Here is an 18662-nt window from a genome sequence, read left to right as displayed (position 1 = left end):
TGTGTTGAAGACCTAGGGGCAATATGGTAATATGCTATATATTGTGAACTGTTGGACTAGTGGACTAGTGGGTTGCTGATTTTGGAATTAGAATATGGTTTAACAATAAACAATAATCTTAAACTTTATTTATACTCTTATAATGCGTGTAATCATAGAGTGGAACACCTAATTACTTGTTCTTAGCCTATTAGGTAATTTAATCATTTGGCTACTTACGTCACACCCATTACACGACTTATGCCTATTGACATTAATACAATGTATATAGCTACGATAACTGATATAAACAAATCAACATAATACTTCATTCGTTTCAATTAACTTATTGAATTCAAATAAATATCAATACACACGTACAACATGTAATTAAACAAATTTAAAATAAAAGAATTTTCAAAATTACATAAAATCTCTAAAAAAGGGAAGGAAGGAAAAAAAAAAAAAAAAAAACTTCTAATTAGAGGAATTGCACACTTTATTTTTTCTTGCAATTCCATCAATTTTGGTTTATACAACTAACAACATAACAACCAAATAATTTTATCTAACATTGATATCAATCATATCATCAACATTGTTCTTTTGGTAATTGTGTATGAGGTTGTCCCATTGCAACACCACTTTGTGCATAATTAGCTTGCTCACTAGTTGATGTGTCTTTGGTATGAGTACTACACGCCCAAAAACCGTAAGTGATTAGGCCTAAAACTGTAGTAATTATGCACCAAATTGCAGCCCCTAGGAACAAATTCTCTTGGCCAATGAAGCAACTGCCTCCGTTGTTTTGAGAGTGATGGTTTACTAAAAACTTGTGGCTGTTAACTACTGCAGTGTATATCAATCCGATGAATGATATGACAAATGCGCACCTGCATTCATAACATCGATAAAAAGTTTATATTTTGAAAATTTACAAGACTAATCTAATAATCACCTTCATATATTCATAAAATCGCGAATATAATTTCATTTAAATTTAGCTGTCACAATATTAACATATTTAAACTACCTATACAATGAGCGATATGATTATTAATTCATTTTATTAAAGCATAAGTGAATGGTGACATACCAGGAAAGAATGAAGAATATCATTGCCAAAATAGCAGCAAATTTTCTGTTAAAATGAATTCCACGACGTCGACAACAAAAGCATTTGATGCCGAAAGTAATTGTAAGTTGCTCAAACAGAAGAACTAGTGCAGCAACTATACCATAGTACAAAGCTGAACTGCTTGGGTACGCGCAATACCCATTAAAGCTGGTAACTTCATAACTCTGTTCACAAAAACAACGAAACCAGTTAATTAAAGTGCTCGTTTGATTGACATATACAGTACACACAAAACAGAGTAAACCTATCATTGAAAATAAATCTAGAAAACATATTGTTTGGTTGACAAAAACACGAGATTAAAAATTACCTTGACTCGTTTGGTGTAAGCAGTAAAACTGAAAACAATAGCGAGAATACCATGAAGAAGGGCTTTTAAAGGTACCCAATAAGTATATTCTTGTGACATTTTTGAACTATTTTGGAATTTGATTTTGTGAAATGTTTAGAATTTGATTTTGTGAAATGTTTGTGATAAGATAGTTTACAGTTGAATTGGGTTTGAAGGATATTTATATAATGAGTAACTAGATAGCAATAATCTACTTTAGGAAGACTCCTAAGACCAGCCGACACATTATTTCTAGACGACAAAATAGAATTCAAGACTCAACATTATTATTAATTAATCATACTTTGTATTTAATCAATGCATGTGTCAACTTGGTTAGGAAAAAAGTTTATAATATAAATTTATAAATTACTAATTAAAATAGGAAATGTAACGTTGGAGTGTTGGACCTTATCCAATGCCTAAAATTATTTGTTTTTATAGGCTTTGCGTGTGCTGCTCATACGTGTGTACATTTTGACTCAGTCTATCAGTAGGGTTTATCTAAACACGTTTGCTATAATCGATGGAGGAGGCATAAGGACGTAAGATTTCAATAAAAAAATTAAGGGAAATCATAAATATAGCTCTAAGGAGTATGTATAAGAAGCTCAAAAAGAAAATATTGAGGAAATATTACTATTAATTATACCGATTTGCGCGTGATTTTGTCATGAATTCCCAATTTAATTCCATTTTGGGAAGTAAATGTAATGCTTATACATAACCCTAAAGGCTACATATATCATTACCCTAAAATTCATAGACAATAATAAACGTAACAAAAGTTAGTATTGAATGATAAACGAAATTAAAGATATTTATTCACCAACATATATAATACTCCGTGCACCAAAAAACTATCAGGGATTTTTCAGTGGCCGGGGTTACTTGAGTTACTCGGTGAGGGGTTACTCAAGTTACCCAGTTAGGGGTTACTCGAGTTGTCGAGGTTACTCGAGTTACTCGGTCAGGGGTTCCTTGAGTTGCCGGGGTTAGTTGAGTTACTCGGTCAAGCGGGTGACTCGAATTGTTGGGGTTACTCAAGTTACTTGGTCAGGGGTTACTCGAGTTACTCTTGACCGAATAACCCCTCAAGTAACCCCTTACGGAAGTAACCCTGACCAAGTAACCTCTGACCGAATCCCTTAATAAATAATCTCTGATTGAGTAACTCGAATAATCCTTGACCGAACCCCTTAAGTAACCCCTGATTGAGTAGCTATTTCAGATCATGCCTAGACCCATAATACCCGGCCCATTGAATGATCTCTGGTTAAGGGTTTGAACACTTCAATTCATCAAACTTAATGGATTTGAATCTGGTGGCTAGTGAAGAGCAGGAGATCATGAGAGGGAATCGGAAGGTGGTTGGAGGGAGACATGGAGTACAAATTTTGATTGAATTTCAAAAGCATATTTGTATGAATTTATCAAAAAAGGTTCGTCGATAGGACTTATATAATTTTTTATATGCACGGCTCATTATAGATTCTAAAAAAGTTGTAATTAAATTGGTGCTCTTTATTTCTTAATTTCATAAAATCTCATTTCAAATTTCAATTGCAACTTTAACTAAGGGAATTGGCTTCCATTATGAACATTGCTAAATGTTGTAGTTGACATATTGACAAATTATGAATTTTTTGACGTAACACAATCAAACAAAGTAGGACTTCATTAACGAAGACCAATTTTTGTAATAAAATGAGTACACCTATTACACAATGTCACAACTCACAACTACAAATAATCAAACAAATAGATAATGATCATCAAGATCAAAACAAACTTCTAAAACTGTAATTTGCACACAATTTTACCATACAACAATTACATCAACATTATTATTGTTATCAACTTATCTACTTTGATCGCTGCCAAGAGGTTGTATTATACATAGTAACACCTTGCATAGTTGCATTGTCCATAATTAATTAGCAGAATTACTATATCCAGCTCCATAATTCTTGTTATTATCGCGGTCTTTACCACATGCCCAGAAAGCATAAGAGATTAGACCAAAAACAGTTGTAATGAGGCACCAAGATGCAGCCCCTAGGTTCATTTGCTTCAAGCCAATGAAGCAACTTCCACCATTAGCGCGTAAAGAATGATGTTTAACTAGAAATTTGTGGTTGTTGACGACTGCTGTGTACATCAGTCCTATGAATGCTATAGAAAATGCTAACCTGAATGCATTTACCACAAAAAAAAAAATTAAGTTTAGTAATTTTATAATATACAAAGTTATTATTTGATGATGTTGTTACATTATACCATGAAAAAATGAAGAAAAATATTGAGATAATAGCAGTGCATTTTGATGAACAACGTGCTCCACGACAGCAGAAGCATCCCATGCCAACACTTATAGTAATTTGTTCAGCCAGAAGAGCTATTGCAGCTATCAAAGCTAGATACCACGCTGAACTGCTTGGATATTCACAAACTCCATTAAAGTCGGTAACCTCCTCACTCTGTTTAAAAGAACAAGCGAATGAGTTTAAGTGGTTGTTTGATTAACAGTACAATTAAAGATGTGCACAAGAAGCCAATCGTATATTATTTAGAGAGTTGTACACTTGTGTACCATAACTTGCGATGTTTGGTTGACAAATAATAACATGGGCAACTAAAATTTCTCACAATAAAAAATGAAAGTTGCTTAAGTAGTTAATTTGACTTTTATACTCTTGTAGTATATTTATAGTAAAGAAGCTAAAAAATCTCATGAAAGAAACAATAATAGAATAGTCATATTGTCTCATTTTAACTATGCAACATTGCAATATAACATTATAAAGCATGTACTATTTGCCTATTTAAAATTACTCACTTAGAACGTAATTATTGTTAATATATGAAAAAAAGTATATTAGTATATATGTAATCCCTTATAATGTACAACTTGAATCTCACTATGTTAAAATTTTATAATAATCAAATTGTGATTTGGCAAGCGTGTTCAGTCAAAATAATGCGTATACATTATTGGGAGACATGTTGTATCAAAAGTTAGACGAAAGAGCACTAAAATAAAAATTTACCTTAATCCTTTTGGAGTAGGCAGCAAAACTGAGAGCAATTGCTAAAATACCATGAATAAGGGCTTTTAAAGGCACCCAATAACTAAGACCAGCCATTTTAATCTCTATTAGTTTAAGATTCTTTCTCTTTCTAGAATTATCTAAAAATGTAGTTGATTAATTAGATGCGAGAAATTACACAAAATAGTTTGAGTTAATTGGCTATTTATAGAACTCCGGTGGCGGGTAAAGTAAATTATAATATCAAGCTAATCAATGCTTGTGCCAATTTGGGCTATTTGGTTATAAAAAATAATTAGCTTTTATAAAATTATCGAGTAGTTTATGTAATGTTGGACCTCAATGTCTACCTAATTCGATATGATTCTCCATTAACTTTGGCACTTTGCATATATATGCTGCTCATAATTGAGTAACTTAAGGGCCTGTTCTCTTATGTTGAAATTCAGTTCTGCTCCTAATTTCCTTCTCTTATAAAATATTCAGTTCTGTTCAGTTCTGTTCAGTTCAGTTCAGTTCAGCTGAGTTCAGTCAATGAGAACAGGCCCATTACTTCAACCAAAAAGGATCTATGTACAGATTTAGCACATCAAATTGGATAAAGTACAATTGTTCCCCTTTTAGCTAACCCCCTCGAATATAACCTATGTCACAAAGTAGACACGACACAACACAACTCATTACTATGCGTGCAAGGCCTTACGCTGACCTATTTCTTTTAGACAAAACACGACAAAACGTATCCCATACCATAATCCGAGCAATCACACTAAAGTAAAAAATGAAAAAAAAAAAAAAAAAAAAATGAAATTTGGCTTAGTCAAGCAAACATGAAACAAAGAGGTGACACGTAGGATTGGGCTGGCTACAATTTTTTATCTTCCCAACATACAACACAATACAAAGCACTTGTGCGTAGTGGGAGAAGGAAGCAGACTTATATTACGCGGTTTATTTGTTCAAAGTTCAAACGTTATAAGCATAAGCAACTTGTTTTAAAATGGGCCCGTTTGCATCAATGAAAAAAATCCACTACTAGTGTTCATTTTGGGCCTTAAAGCAAATACTTTAACTGAAAATTTTACACTACACCCCGGTGTAGCTTCTGCTACATACACCCCCCCTCCCCAAGTGACGTCATTTTGAACATATAATATTTCAAAACTGAACATATTTTATTAATAGTTGTAAATGAACATACAATTATTTATAATTGAACATTTAATTAAGGAGCATTATTATAGATGAAAAATGTATAAAATTTATAATTTTGTACTTGTTATTGAAAATTTTTGAAGGTATCACACACTCCTTATTGTAATTGTAAGAATCATTTCCATGAAAACTACAATATAGCACACACTCTTATTGAAATTCCTAATTAAATTTGTTAAAAATAACTAATTCATGATATAATTGGGTGCTTTAATTAGTAGTATAAAAATGAACTTTTAAGTATATGCACATATTCATTTTAAAATTAATGCATTTACTTGTTGATCATGAATAAGGACGAAAATGAACATTTATCAATACGTAAATTAACATTTATATATAATGAAAATGAACATTTATCAATACGTAAATTAACATTTATCATCTATTAAAATGTGAATGACGTTATACTAACATATAAATGAACATTTAACAAAATGAAAATGAACATTCATAAAAATAAAATAAATTAAAGAAATAATAATAATAAAAAAATTAACTACGAACTATAATCTTTGTTTCTCTTCTCTGAAACGGTTTCCTTCGCTCTGCAAACAAAATTGAAGAATGTACAAATATAATTTATTAGTTCTTCAATAAAAATTGCTAAGATTATAGTATAATACTTACATTGATTTACATTACTATATATGTAAATGAACATTATGAATTTCATATATGATCAAAAGATTTCATAGTATGCATAAGTCAGTTTCTCAACTCACATGAATGAATATTTATGCATTTCATAATTGTGCATAACGTATCATAAAAATGAACATTTTTTATTTTAGCATATAAAGTCAAATATAAACTCAAATAGATTCAAATATGCAAATGAACATTTATAATTCAGTATATGTTCATATATTACCTCGGAATTGTAGAAATATTAACATCTATACCATAAGTTTTAATATCTTTTAAAAGTTCTTGATCTACAATAGGAGATTTTTACAATGACTATGTAGTAATATATAAATAAATATTTGAATTAATCATTTATTAACATGTGAATGATTGTATACTAATATATAAATGAACATTTATCAAAATGAAAATGAACATTTATAATTTTTTTTTTTAAAAAAAAAAAAACCACTACGAACTAATTTAATTAATGCTTACTTTTCTCCAGATTTTTTTGATGTTCTTCTCTAAAGCTATTTCCTTCATACTGCAATAAAAAAAATGAAATACTTCATACTCAAAATTCAAAATGTACTTGTTCAAATTCCTAGTTTTAAAACTAAAAATAGTAAATGTTCCTGTAACACAATTGCAACAATAAATTATAAAAATTAGGGTTTATACTCTTTTTCGAATTAATTATGAACAAAATCACTTACTCCTTTGAATTTCGACCTTGATTTGTTGAATTATGTAGCAGTTGAACAACTTTTTTGGATAATTTGTCGCAAAGTTTGTTGAAAATTTTGGATTAGAAAATGATGAAAATGGGTGTAGAGAGAGAAAATGCAGAAAATGGGTGAGAAGAGAGAAAGTGAAAAAAGATAAATGGTGGTTTGATTTTTACTCTACAATTGTAGAAAGTGGGTATATGAGGGAGATTGTTAAACGTTTAGAGGGGGGGTGTAGGGTGTGGTACCTACACTAGAGTCTAGTGTATACCAAGACTCATTATTTTTGTGATGGCCAACTACTACATCATTACAAGACTCATTATTTTTATATTTAAAGTTCTAATACACTATACTTGTAATATTACCTGCACACATAAATTATAAAGTTAATATGGACATAAAAGAAGAAAAAGTGATCAATCAAACTTAGATGGCTAGTAAAGGTAAAGGTGGTCAAAAATTGTAAAATGATAAATTTTAAACATGATTCAATATATAATTCTCAAATATAAAAATTAAAAGGTACTCTGTATTATTAAGCTAAAAATTTCCAAATATAGTTAGTGGAAGGGTAAACATTGTTGCAATTGGAATTTGGAGAACTAAATTTTTTTGATGAAGCATTTATGTTTATTCGAATATATACACAAACTTGTTTGCCAATAAGCAGTTAGTTGTTAACAGTTAGCTGTTCGAGAATTCTTAGAATTCGAGATATGTTGGGAAAAAAGTCGTATGCCATTTGATGAGGAGTTAGATGTAAGAGATTTGTTGAACATTGTATTTGATACAACATTTGCTAAACAGACTAATTTTCAGCTCAACTACAAAGAGAATAAAAGATGAAACGATCATTACAGCTTACAACAATTTTACTCCCTTGAATTGATCTTGAGCTATACTGCCTATACAGGATACCGACCACTCACCAGCATCAGGCTATCTAGATTATTCCTTCGGTAGCTGCATCTGAGGTTCTCCCATAGCAACACCATGCTCATGATCAACAGCACGGCCTTGGTTATTATTGTTTGTTTTAGCAGCACCACACGCCCAGAAAGCATATGAGACCAGACCTACAACAGTGCTAATTATGCACCAATATGCAGCCCCAAGGAACAAATTCTCGTTGCCTACCTCACAACTGTCACTGTTTTCTCTGGTATAGGCTTTTGCTAGGAAGTTATTGTTGTTAAGGATCGCTGTATAAATCAATCCAATGAACGTTACCAGAAAAGTGAACCTGCAATACATACCATTGATACCAATATTAAGTTAAGCTTATATGCCTTACAATCCCTTGATCAGAATTAGTTGTCACGCTGTATTAACAAATGAACCGGCCTTTATAGGACTTGTGCTATTTCTATCCCTACACACCACTTATAATTAATGGAAATTAATAGCATATGTAAGCGGATTGTGGAAATTAACAACATACCAGGAGCCGATGAAGAAGAGTAATGAGCTTATAATAGTGCAACGAGCAGAACAACGTAGTCCACAGCAGCAAAAGCAGTAAGTGGCAGCACTAATAACAACTTGCTCGGCTAGTAGAAATAATGCAGCAACTATGCCAAGAGCAGATGATGGACTGCTTGGATATACACATAACCTATCTTTTTTGGTAACATCTTTAGCCTGCGCAATGCAACTATACACGTAAATTTAACAGCCTAATCATGACTCGCTATCAAGTTTAAAGGTAGTAGTATTGTACATTGTTGATCATCTGAAGTCTAAACTAATGTTTTTGAGATTAAGAAGAGCAGTTCATCACAAAACAGAGACATTAATCAACTAGATTATTTATAATTAGCTACTGATTTCTTTGCGACTGAAAATTGCATTACCGAATTGGAGCTAGCAAACTAACAAGGGCTATTTAAAGCATATCGTACCGAATTGGAGATATTTATGTTTTAAAAGATTTTGCCGGACACAGTTTAGACAAACAAATAGGAACAAAGGGAGTATATATCAATTACAGAATTTATGTTGAATTTTTATATAAGCAAGTAATTAAGGTGGTAACGTGGATGTTCCTTTTATGATGAGTTATAACTTGGAACTTAGAAGTATTAGGCATTTAGCCATTTTAGTCACTTAGAACAAGGGGCCCACTTTATCATCTAATAATGTCTTGTTTGATTATGAAATCAACTAAACGACATCGTTTCGACGTCGACAACAAAGATGTCTTCCCCTTAATCAAGGAAAGCTCACATTAATTATATTTTAGCCCATAAAATTTTCCTAACTATCAAATAAATAATTTAAAAAATTTACGAGCACATATATATCTTGTTTAAATTAATTATGTATACTCGCTTCGTCTCAATTGGCATAAATTCATAGACTACCTTATAGAATAAACATAATAGTAATCATTAATCAACAATAGTTGAAAATGTATTGAATATCATGACCAAATCATACTACTAGTAGTACTAATTCAGAAATGTTACTTCAAATGTTTGATTTCTTTACAAATTAGGTAAAAATTAGGATTTTTTGATATTTGCTATCACTAAAAACGCCACTTTTCAGATTCGGTACCAATTTTAAATTTTTTTTAACTTTGCTGCCACCTAAATCAGAATTTGTAAAAAGCAGAATATATTAAAAATTAACAGTAAATAAAAATACCTTAATTCTTTTGGCAAAAGCAATGAGACTGAAAGTCATAGCAAGAGCACCGAGAAGAAGGGCAATAAAAGGCACCAAAAAATTATGTCTTCGCATCATTTTCTATCTTCAAATTTCAATCAATCGAATTTTAACCTGTTTTTTTGGAACAATTTTTCTGGGTTTCGAAGAATAAGATTGAAGTTACTAAGAAAAATGTGAGAGTGTAAGTTGTAATAATTGGGGAATTTGTAATATGATTGGGAGTAAAGAAGAGAGAAAAAGAAGAGGAAACTTCAAAGTAGGAGTGAATAAGAGAGGGAGAGAGAAGTGTGGAAATAAAAATGGTTTTGGAGAATTTTTGGAAGATGCGTGGATATGAGATAAAAGGGGGTCTGGTAGTTTTTTTTTTTTTCCTTTTCAAAATGGGTAAGGTCAAGGTGGGAAGAAAGATTGTGGAATGTTTGAGAAATGGTTTCGATTTTCGAGATCTGAAATCGAATGTCGTCTATGTTATCTATTGTAGTAGTCCTATCTAAAAAAACTACTTTGTACTCCGTATTATATTACCTATGTTAGTGATTCAATCGATAGCAATTTGCTTCACTGTAGTTATGATAATAGTCAATTGTGAAGTTTTTATGACATGAGACAATCTTTTAAGGACGAATTAAAAGAACCAGAGATAATAATATTGGTTAAATGACATTATGGAATTGTACAAGAGTAATGATAATAATGAATGAGTCAAGGCATTTATCAACTTGGCTTAGTGGCCAATGTATAAAATATAAATACTACGTATAAGGTTGGAAAGCAATTAGGGTAAATATATTGGACAATTGGGCTTGAATTAGTATCATACATATGGTGAACATCAGTGTCAATCTTTTTCAATCCCTCTCTAAGGAATAGCCATGACATTAGCCATCAATAGTTGCACAATGTGAACTCTCATGCAGCTTGTTTTGAAAGATGGTAGCTTGGCAATTACTAACAGTTCTTTGCAAGCCAATCTTACCCAAGACGTGCTTTATATACTTCGTATAAAGTACTTGTACTTTCTTCGTTCTCTTTTAAGTGTAATGTTAGAAAATGTATTGTCCTAATAATGATTATTTTGCACTTTAGGATTGACCTAAAACTGTTAAATAGTTACATTTGGTGCAATTCTATCCTTTTTGAAAAAATATCAAGGGTTAATGTTATCAATGAACCAATCATATCAAAGATAGGAAATTATTTTCAATTGGTCAACTACATGTTACAAGAAGTACAAATAATGAAGCAATCTTTAAGCTCTTTACAAGAGAGTGGACTAGTTCACCAAATGAAGATTACCAAGAACACACACGCACATCTACATGAACTCTTTGACATCGGGTCGATTTTGGTATATACTATATCAAATCCAGCTTCAATTCACATCATTTTGTTCTTTTGTTTGCTGCATTCAAGGATCTCCCATTGCAACACCTTGCTCGATCATGGTTATCAGCAGTTTCCTGTGAATTATCTATCGTTGATTATTAAGAACTTCCTTGGGAATTATCGCTTGTTTTAGCAGTACCTTTCACCCAGAAAGCGTAAGAGGTTAGAGCTAAAACAGTGCTAATTATGCACCAAAGTGCATCACCAATGTAATATTTCTCATTCCCCACACTACAATCATCGCCATTAATTCCAGGATAGTTCTTCGCCAAATAATGGCTGTTGTTGAGCAAAGCTGTATATATTAATCCAATGAACGCAATCACAAAGGTTAACCTACATTCACAAAGTAGAAAGTTTCAGTAAGTTAGTCATGTAATAGATTACAAGCAAGCTAGAAACCAAATGGTTGATGAGTACGATTGTTTAGGGTTAACTTGTGGCAGTATTTACATTGTCCAATTGAATCACACATGACCAAAAAACAGCGAAAAAAAGGGGATAAATGTAGAGAAAAATGACATACCAAGAACAAATATAGAAGAATAGCGAGGTTATATAAGAGCAACGTTTATAGAAGCGTTGTCCACAGCAACAGAAGCATTTAGTTGCAAGACGTAATACAATTTGCTGAGCTAGTATAAATAGTGCTGCTATTATACCAAGAGCATCTGCTGGACTACTTGGATATCTACAAACCCCTTTTGATTTGGTAACATCTTTATCCTGCGTAAATTGACCGAATTAAGTCTTTTTGCCAAAAAAAAAAGAAATAAAAAACATATTTGAGGTTGGTGTAACACTATTACCTTAATCCTTGTGGCATAAGCAATAAAACTGAAAATTACTGCAAAAACCCCCAGAAGGAGGACAGCCATAGGCAGCAAAACACCGTTTCTCCGAATCATATTGACCGATGTTCTGCGTTCTGCACCTTATGTGATTGTAGTGTCGAATCGATTAAGACTTGAGTATGAGTTTGATGCATACATATACTGGTACTAGGAGGACTGGTAATGACATTGTTTCATAGGAAAAACTGACAATATGGAAAGGTATAAAAATGATAATGTTCATCTTACCTTGAAAAACAATTCAAGCATCTTGGACAACTAGGCTAGATATTTTTATTTTATATTATATTATTAGTTTTAATGGGAGGGAGGAAAGTTGGTTGATAAAGCCATTATATTCCTTAATAAAAATGTATGGTGGGCATCAATATTAATTTGAGAAAAAGTAGTGTAACTTACAGGAAGCTCTATGCAGATTCCTTGTTCAAAGAAAGTTCTAACGACTGACTCGAGACGATCCTGCTTTCTCTGCCCTGCTCCAGTTCATGGAATATGTTCGATTAACTATCGGGAACATTCTTTCCCATAATCTAAACAGTTGATCTACTCTCCTATAAACATAATCTACACATGATACAGTTGCACAAATATATTTTCACAGAAAATTACTGCTAATATTGAACTCTATGCTTGTACTTGTCTCTTAAAACAGATAATCTTCTCTGGACAGGGAACTTTTCTTGCTTTTTCCCTAATTTATCCAGGTAGAATAAAACTTTCTTCAAGGTTATCATTACTTCTTCACTCTCATAGCCAAACTCTTTCTCTTGAATTTTGAGCACCCTCTTCAGCAGCTCCAGTAACTCGTCATCACCCTCTCCTAATCTGGTCTGTATTGACACTAGGCAGTCAAGAGCTTCCCCTACAGTACCAGAAATTAAAAGAGATTAATATTAACCGGCCAATGGACAGAAAAACAAACTAATTATAAACTGACATGTTGGAGATTCCGTTAGCAGAAAATAACAGACAATTCAAGTATCAGCTCTATTTTGAGGGAAATTCAAGTATCAGCTCTATATGGCAAACAAAATTGTAAATTGCAGGAAGTATTACAGAGAAATGGTTTCTCAGACCTATAACTTCAGAACTTCAGAAGTGAATCAATTTTCAAGTGAAAAGCCAATAATGAACTAAGTTGAAAAAATAAAACTTACCAACTGGAAGGGACTCTTTTCCAAAAGCTGTCTCACGAATGCGCAAAACTTCAATGGCAAGCCTTTCAGCTTCTTTATCACGTCTTAAGTTGAAGAGGGTAACTGCAAGATGTAGCATAGGAAAGGTGATGGACGGATCATCAGGGCCAACAGACTTCATCATAATCCGCAAAGACATCCTGAGCAAGCGTTCTGCTTCGACATAGTTCTTTGAGAAAGAATAAGAAGTTGCAAGATTTATGAAGTGGGTGGCCAAGCTAGGATGATCTTTTCCTTTAAACTTCTCAGTAATCACCAAGCACTCTTCCAACAGTTCTCGGCCTTCATTACCTCTGAAAATTGCACGAAAATAATTCAACAAATGCAGCTTGAAATCAAAGCCTCATAGAGTCATAGGCGATAAAGATGTTGGGAAAGAGTCCATATTTATATGCTTATTAATTTTAACTAGTGCGGAGTATCATTTTTGAATAAATAGGTATTCGTTGCAAGTTTGTAACTTTCAAAAATGCAAAGACAATGCTAAAAATAGTTTAATTTTGGTGATTCTTCCTAATCACTTCAAAATATTTTGACTTAAACCCTTCCATTATTTTAAGTGGAGCAACAATAAGGAATGAGGGTGATCCTGACATCATATACTCAAACAAGATCGAAGTTCTAAAACATTTACACAATTATACTATGTACTTGAAGTTTAATTTTCCATTTCATCTGAAAAATAGGGAAGCCAATTTATACTTTATCCTAGCAACTATGGTAGATAGCTTCTTGATTTGTAAATCAAACTATACCTTCCGACTATATGAAGTAATTCAGCTAAATCTAATCTCATCTTCTCCATAATGTTGTCATCTAATGCTACATATCTTGAATCCCGAATAACCTGAAGAGCTTTTTTGTATAGGTGAATGGCTTCCTCAGCATCCCCTGTCAGACACAACACACTGCATTCAGCAAATCTCCCATCATACAGCAGATTTTATGTGGCATCAGGAGGAGCAGTGACATGCAGGGTCACATGGTAATATGATACATATTTGAAATTTGGAAGAGTCTACATTAACTTTCATTACAAATGACAATGTTGTAAATGATAGGTTGGGTTTTTTTTTTTTTTTTTTTTTTGGGTTACATTTTCTAGTACAGGATAAATAATAAGCCATAAAATAGTCCAGTGTACTAACCCTGAGCAAATTTTACATGGGCAAGGGAGCAAAGAGCCATGCCAGTCCTTCCATCAGTTTCTCCATGTAGCCTTGAATACAGATTCAAAATCCTGCAAATGTTTAATAATATTGAAGCCAAATATAAGTGAGTTAATTATCTGAATCAAAACCTTCAAACACCTCTACAAACACAATGCAAGATATAATAAAACCTGGTAAACAGAATTTCTGCATCATTAGGCTTCCCTTGACTTAGGAGGAGATTGCCAAAGCCAGATAAAGGTAACACAAGGTCAAGGCTATCAGCACCATGACTTGACTCCACAATGGTAATTACGCGTTCGTAGATTTCTACAGCTTCTGCAGCTCTTCCAACTGAACCAAGATGTTTAGCCAATCCCAACAGTGGCGTGACAAGAAATATACTGTGCTTGCCTATCAAAGACATTCAAACATAACATTAGCTGTTTCTTTTTGTCAGCATATCAGGTTGGTCTTACTTTTTAAAGTTTATTTAAAGTGAAAAGTTAATTTCATCACCCCACATCAGCAAGAAAGTCATCAAAGTTAATATAATAAAATGCAGAGTACCTTACTTCCATTTTGTCTCTACATTTTAGAAGTCTCACGGATATTGCAACACACAAGATGGTTATTACATGAAAAAAATAATAGAAAAGCTGCTTTATAGATAAACAAGTTGGTCTAGGACCACCCAGAAAAGAGAACAAATAGATACAAACTTGCGAATTCATGGCATTTTAGGCTTTTCATGACTATCCAAAGAGCATGAGAGAAGGGCATAGCAGAACAATATCTAAAACATACTATTTTTCATTCATTAGTTATTCTATAGTATCATTAGGACAGTAAATGAGGCCAAGAAATGCTTTCTTTGAGAAGCCAAAGCAGCTCAATTTACAAAGTTACATAATTTGTTGTTGAATTCAGTTTAATGCTTTAACATGGTCACTTATAATAATCACTTAAAAACTCTTAACTGTTATTATGCACCTGATGCACACAAGATGAGCTGGTTATAACATGACTTTATAAAAGTAAACTAGATTACTAGAATCAATGACTGGCCTTAAGCATCAAGTAGAAGAAGTTAAGTATCAGACCCACCATGTAAGTTCTCCAATATTTTTAGAGCCCTTTGATACATAAGCATTGATTTCTCTGATTTCTCCAATGATGAATACATACTTCCCATGTGTATAAGTACTGAATCCAATAACATTTCATCATCTTTCAAACAATCAACAATCTTGTTCATCTGCCCAATCAAGTAATTAAACATATTAGAAACACGATGTAAAACATATTTCTCCAACACAAATTACACCTTAAGACATAAAGAACTTCCAAGGATTCATGTAATATAAGAGCACTATAAGCTTTATCAGTAAGTTGGCGCGGCTGAAATACTGAAGCTCTATGGGTTTAAATAAAGCATAGATGAATGGCCTGAATCTGTCCTATAACTCCTATTGTTATACAAGATATGTAAAAGATTAGTGGCGACTTTTCAAAAGAGGTTACAAGATTGGATATGAAAGACAGTCTTTAATGTTGATAGACCTAGACAGCACGATTAACACACAATCAACTCCAGCCCCCACAAACCATAGTCCATGCAAGTGTATAAGTGAAGATTTCTTGATAATGGAGATACAAAAAGTAGTAGAGCAAACCAAAATACAACTATTCAAATACAAAGAATGGTTGACTGTACAATTTTGTTGCAAGCATCATTGTCTTCAATTATGGAACCTATTTACCAAGCAAAATATTGTTATGAAAATATCCTAGTCAAAAAAGAAAACTAAAAGCTTCATCTCAAACATTCATAAGAGGGGAACCAAGAGATTACCGTGTCTAATAGTGATTCAACCATCTTTGAGTTGCCAAGAGCTATATATCCCAAAGCAATAATATCAAGAATAGCAACTTCTTCAATCCCTAAATATCCTGCATCCAACTGTTCTTCTACTGCTTGATAATTTGCATGAAGTAAATCTATGGCATCACTTCTCTTCCCTGTTGAAATCAAAGTTTTGACTTCGTCAAATAACTCTTGGAGATGCTTCTCAAAATCATTTGCAGTGTTCAAGGGGTGGCTTGAGCTATCAAGCAAAGTGTCAGACCTGTCAAAAATACATATATAAAAAGTGACTATGCCAACTGTAAATGCCATTCCTTCATCTACATGTTATATGACCTAGCGCCACTAATTAGCAAAGGATTTTGTGACACTTCTTTGGAAATAACAAAGTTAGACTAACAGAAGACATCCAAAGAAGAGGCAGAGGGACCAAAGAGGGTGGATTCTCGCCATTCTGCGACCATTTATTAGTGTCATCTCTCATGTGAAAGGTCCACCTATCAAAATGGCTAATGTGTAAACCACCTGCTCTCATCAGCTGTCGTCTACCTGTTTGATGGAAAATAGTAGGATTCTACCATGGGTTGCAACTTACAAGCCAAAAAGTTGGAGATGGTGGGGCATTGAAAGGCTGAGGCTTCATACAGAAGCAATGAGGTTTATATATGTCATTCTGTATCTTCCTGTCTTTTAAGGTTCAGAAAGTGGTGTCAATGGGTTTACTACACATATATCAGCAAAATGACTGACATAAAATGCTTAAGCCAAAGAAACACTCTTTTTGTAAACACTCTACTATATAATCGTTGAGATTACAACTAACACATCATATAGTGACATTCAATGGAGTCTCTCTAGCCACAAGTATGATATCAGGACACTATAGCCATATCCATTGGAGTCCCATGAGCAACAAGTATGATATCAAAACAATAAATTCAGACTATCAAATTATGGAATACCCCCATAAAATACAGCCATACACTTAATTCACAAACATGCTATACACAGTCCATAACCATATTACACTACAGTTCACTCAATAAAATGTGGAAATTCAAATTTCTACAAGAAAGAAACTATCACAATTAAACAAGAACAAAACTATATTAAGGCCCCTACCTTTGGAAGTGTGGGACAATAGAACCACGCCCGTTTTTCAGTTCAGCTCCATTGTACATTGTTGGTGATACAATCTTAGAACACACACACACACACGATGACTGTGGACGTGCAATGCTTAGACAAGGGACCACATAAAGCTTAACATCACATTTCGGATGCTTGAAATGGATAGGGAAGCATGCCATTGAGTTCAAATTGGGATGAAAGCAAGCATAATTTATCCTGCAAATATAAATTTCAACAAATGGGACACCCAGCAACTACTGATAAGCAAATTCTCACTATAACAAGAGGAAATGAAAATACATAATTGTAAACAAATTAATTATGTCATTCCTTAATCATCCTCTAATATTATTTTTACTATACTATTACTAATTTTTTCTTTCTAATTCAATTTTTTTAATAGGTTTCTAATTTTCTATAAAATTGAACACGGGTTTATGAAATTGATTACAAAAGAAATCATTCTGAAGAATTTCAATTTTACTTCAAATTAATAAACATTTCTTCTTTCTATGTGAGGTTTTGGGAACAGGACAAGAGAAACCCCACTAAATTTAACAAATTTTAAACTTGACCCATTAACACTGAGAACTAATAAAATACAATCAGAACAATATTTAAAATTTCAACTCAACCAATTCGAGAAAGCTTCAACCTTTAAAACTCACAAATTGAAGAACAAAAAACCCTAAGAGAGAAAGAGAGAGATACCTGTCAGTGAAAGAGGGTGAGGGAAGAAGGGCAGTTGCCATTGGAGCAGTGAAGCACAGCAACTCAGGATGAGAGATAATAATAAAGAAAAGAAAAAGAGCGATGGTTAAATGACTAGTGACATAAACACAATCTTGTTTCTCATGGCCTGTTCTCGTAAGTTGATATTATTCAATTCAATTCAGCTCTTAATTTTCTTCTCTTACGTAGTATAAAATATTCATTTCAGTTCACTTCAGCTCAGCTCAGTTCAGTCGAGGAAAAAATGTTTTAAAATTATTTGCAAATGTTTCAAAATGAATTTGATGGGCTATGAATTTCTCTACAATATTTCACATACCCAACCCATGTTTTATTTGGACTTGGTCTTATTTACTTCAATTTTTTTTTTTATTTCAAAAAATATAAGCTCAGATTAGATCATCGTTTATCTGTAACTTTTTTACATAATAAGTTTAGATTTTTCAAAGTACAAAGTTAGACATGTTCATATAATTTTTAATTCAAGTAAAGTAACAAAGTAAGTCATATTGGAATATATACACACATTTGGTTTTTTATAAAAAAAAAACTAGAGTTATCAAAAAATGACCCGATCCGAGAACTCGACCTGAAC

The 18662-nt window shown here is 32.7% G+C and overlaps 5 protein-coding genes across 8 annotated transcripts; all 5 read right to left on the bottom strand.

Annotated features, from left to right (window-relative positions):
* Positions 1-300: 300 nt before the first annotated feature.
* On the bottom strand, positions 301-1703 carry LOC145609413 (uncharacterized). The gene is made up of 3 exons (XM_081664905.1): positions 1428-1703; positions 1076-1281; positions 301-872 (listed from the first exon to the last, which is right to left on the bottom strand). The coding sequence occupies exons 1-3, from the start codon at positions 1524-1526 to the stop codon at positions 572-574; spliced, it is 606 nt and encodes a 201-aa protein (XP_081521031.1). The 5' UTR covers positions 1527-1703; the 3' UTR covers positions 301-571.
* A 1678-nt stretch (positions 1704-3381) lies between these two features.
* Positions 3382-4594, bottom strand: LOC145607478 (uncharacterized). The gene is made up of 3 exons (XM_081663117.1): positions 4499-4594; positions 3729-3928; positions 3382-3640 (listed from the first exon to the last, which is right to left on the bottom strand). Exons 1-3 carry the CDS (start codon positions 4592-4594, stop codon positions 3382-3384), a joined length of 555 nt encoding a protein of 184 aa, XP_081519243.1.
* Positions 4595-7800: 3206 nt separating this feature from the next.
* Positions 7801-10147, bottom strand: LOC145609347 (uncharacterized). The gene is made up of 3 exons (XM_081664848.1): positions 9727-10147; positions 8519-8718; positions 7801-8320 (listed from the first exon to the last, which is right to left on the bottom strand). The coding sequence occupies exons 1-3, from the start codon at positions 9823-9825 to the stop codon at positions 8026-8028; spliced, it is 594 nt and encodes a 197-aa protein (XP_081520974.1). The 5' UTR covers positions 9826-10147; the 3' UTR covers positions 7801-8025.
* Positions 10148-10943: 796 nt separating this feature from the next.
* LOC145607972 (uncharacterized) lies at positions 10944-18152 on the bottom strand. 4 transcript variants are annotated; one of them, XR_014105677.1, is made up of 12 exons: positions 18047-18152; positions 17327-17551; positions 16193-16466; positions 15445-15595; positions 14529-14751; positions 14335-14426; positions 13942-14077; positions 13148-13479; positions 12390-12852; positions 11946-12175; positions 11663-11862; positions 10944-11472 (listed from the first exon to the last, which is right to left on the bottom strand). XR_014105677.1 is itself a non-coding variant. In XM_081663574.1 (9 exons), the coding sequence occupies exons 1-9, from the start codon at positions 18085-18087 to the stop codon at positions 12602-12604; spliced, it is 1725 nt and encodes a 574-aa protein (XP_081519700.1). In that variant the 5' UTR covers positions 18088-18152; the 3' UTR covers positions 12201-12601. The 4 variants fall into 4 exon arrangements, 1 of the variants encoding a protein (XP_081519700.1); XR_014105678.1 differs by having other exon boundaries at positions 10945-11472; positions 11946-12070; XR_014105679.1 differs by having other exon boundaries at positions 10945-11472; positions 11946-12064.
* On the bottom strand, positions 11235-12044 carry LOC145607477 (uncharacterized). Its single transcript, XM_081663116.1, has 3 exons — positions 11946-12044; positions 11663-11862; positions 11235-11472 (listed from the first exon to the last, which is right to left on the bottom strand). Exons 1-3 carry the CDS (start codon positions 12042-12044, stop codon positions 11235-11237), a joined length of 537 nt encoding a protein of 178 aa, XP_081519242.1.
* Positions 18153-18662: the final 510 nt, after the last annotated feature.

Source organism: Chenopodium album, chromosome 23 (genome assembly GCF_948465745.1).
Source record: "Chenopodium album chromosome 23, dcCheAlbu1.1, whole genome shotgun sequence".
In the NCBI taxonomy this organism is placed as follows: Eukaryota; Viridiplantae; Streptophyta; class Magnoliopsida; order Caryophyllales; family Amaranthaceae; genus Chenopodium; species Chenopodium album.
This window is presented reverse-complemented; position numbering and strand designations above follow the sequence as displayed.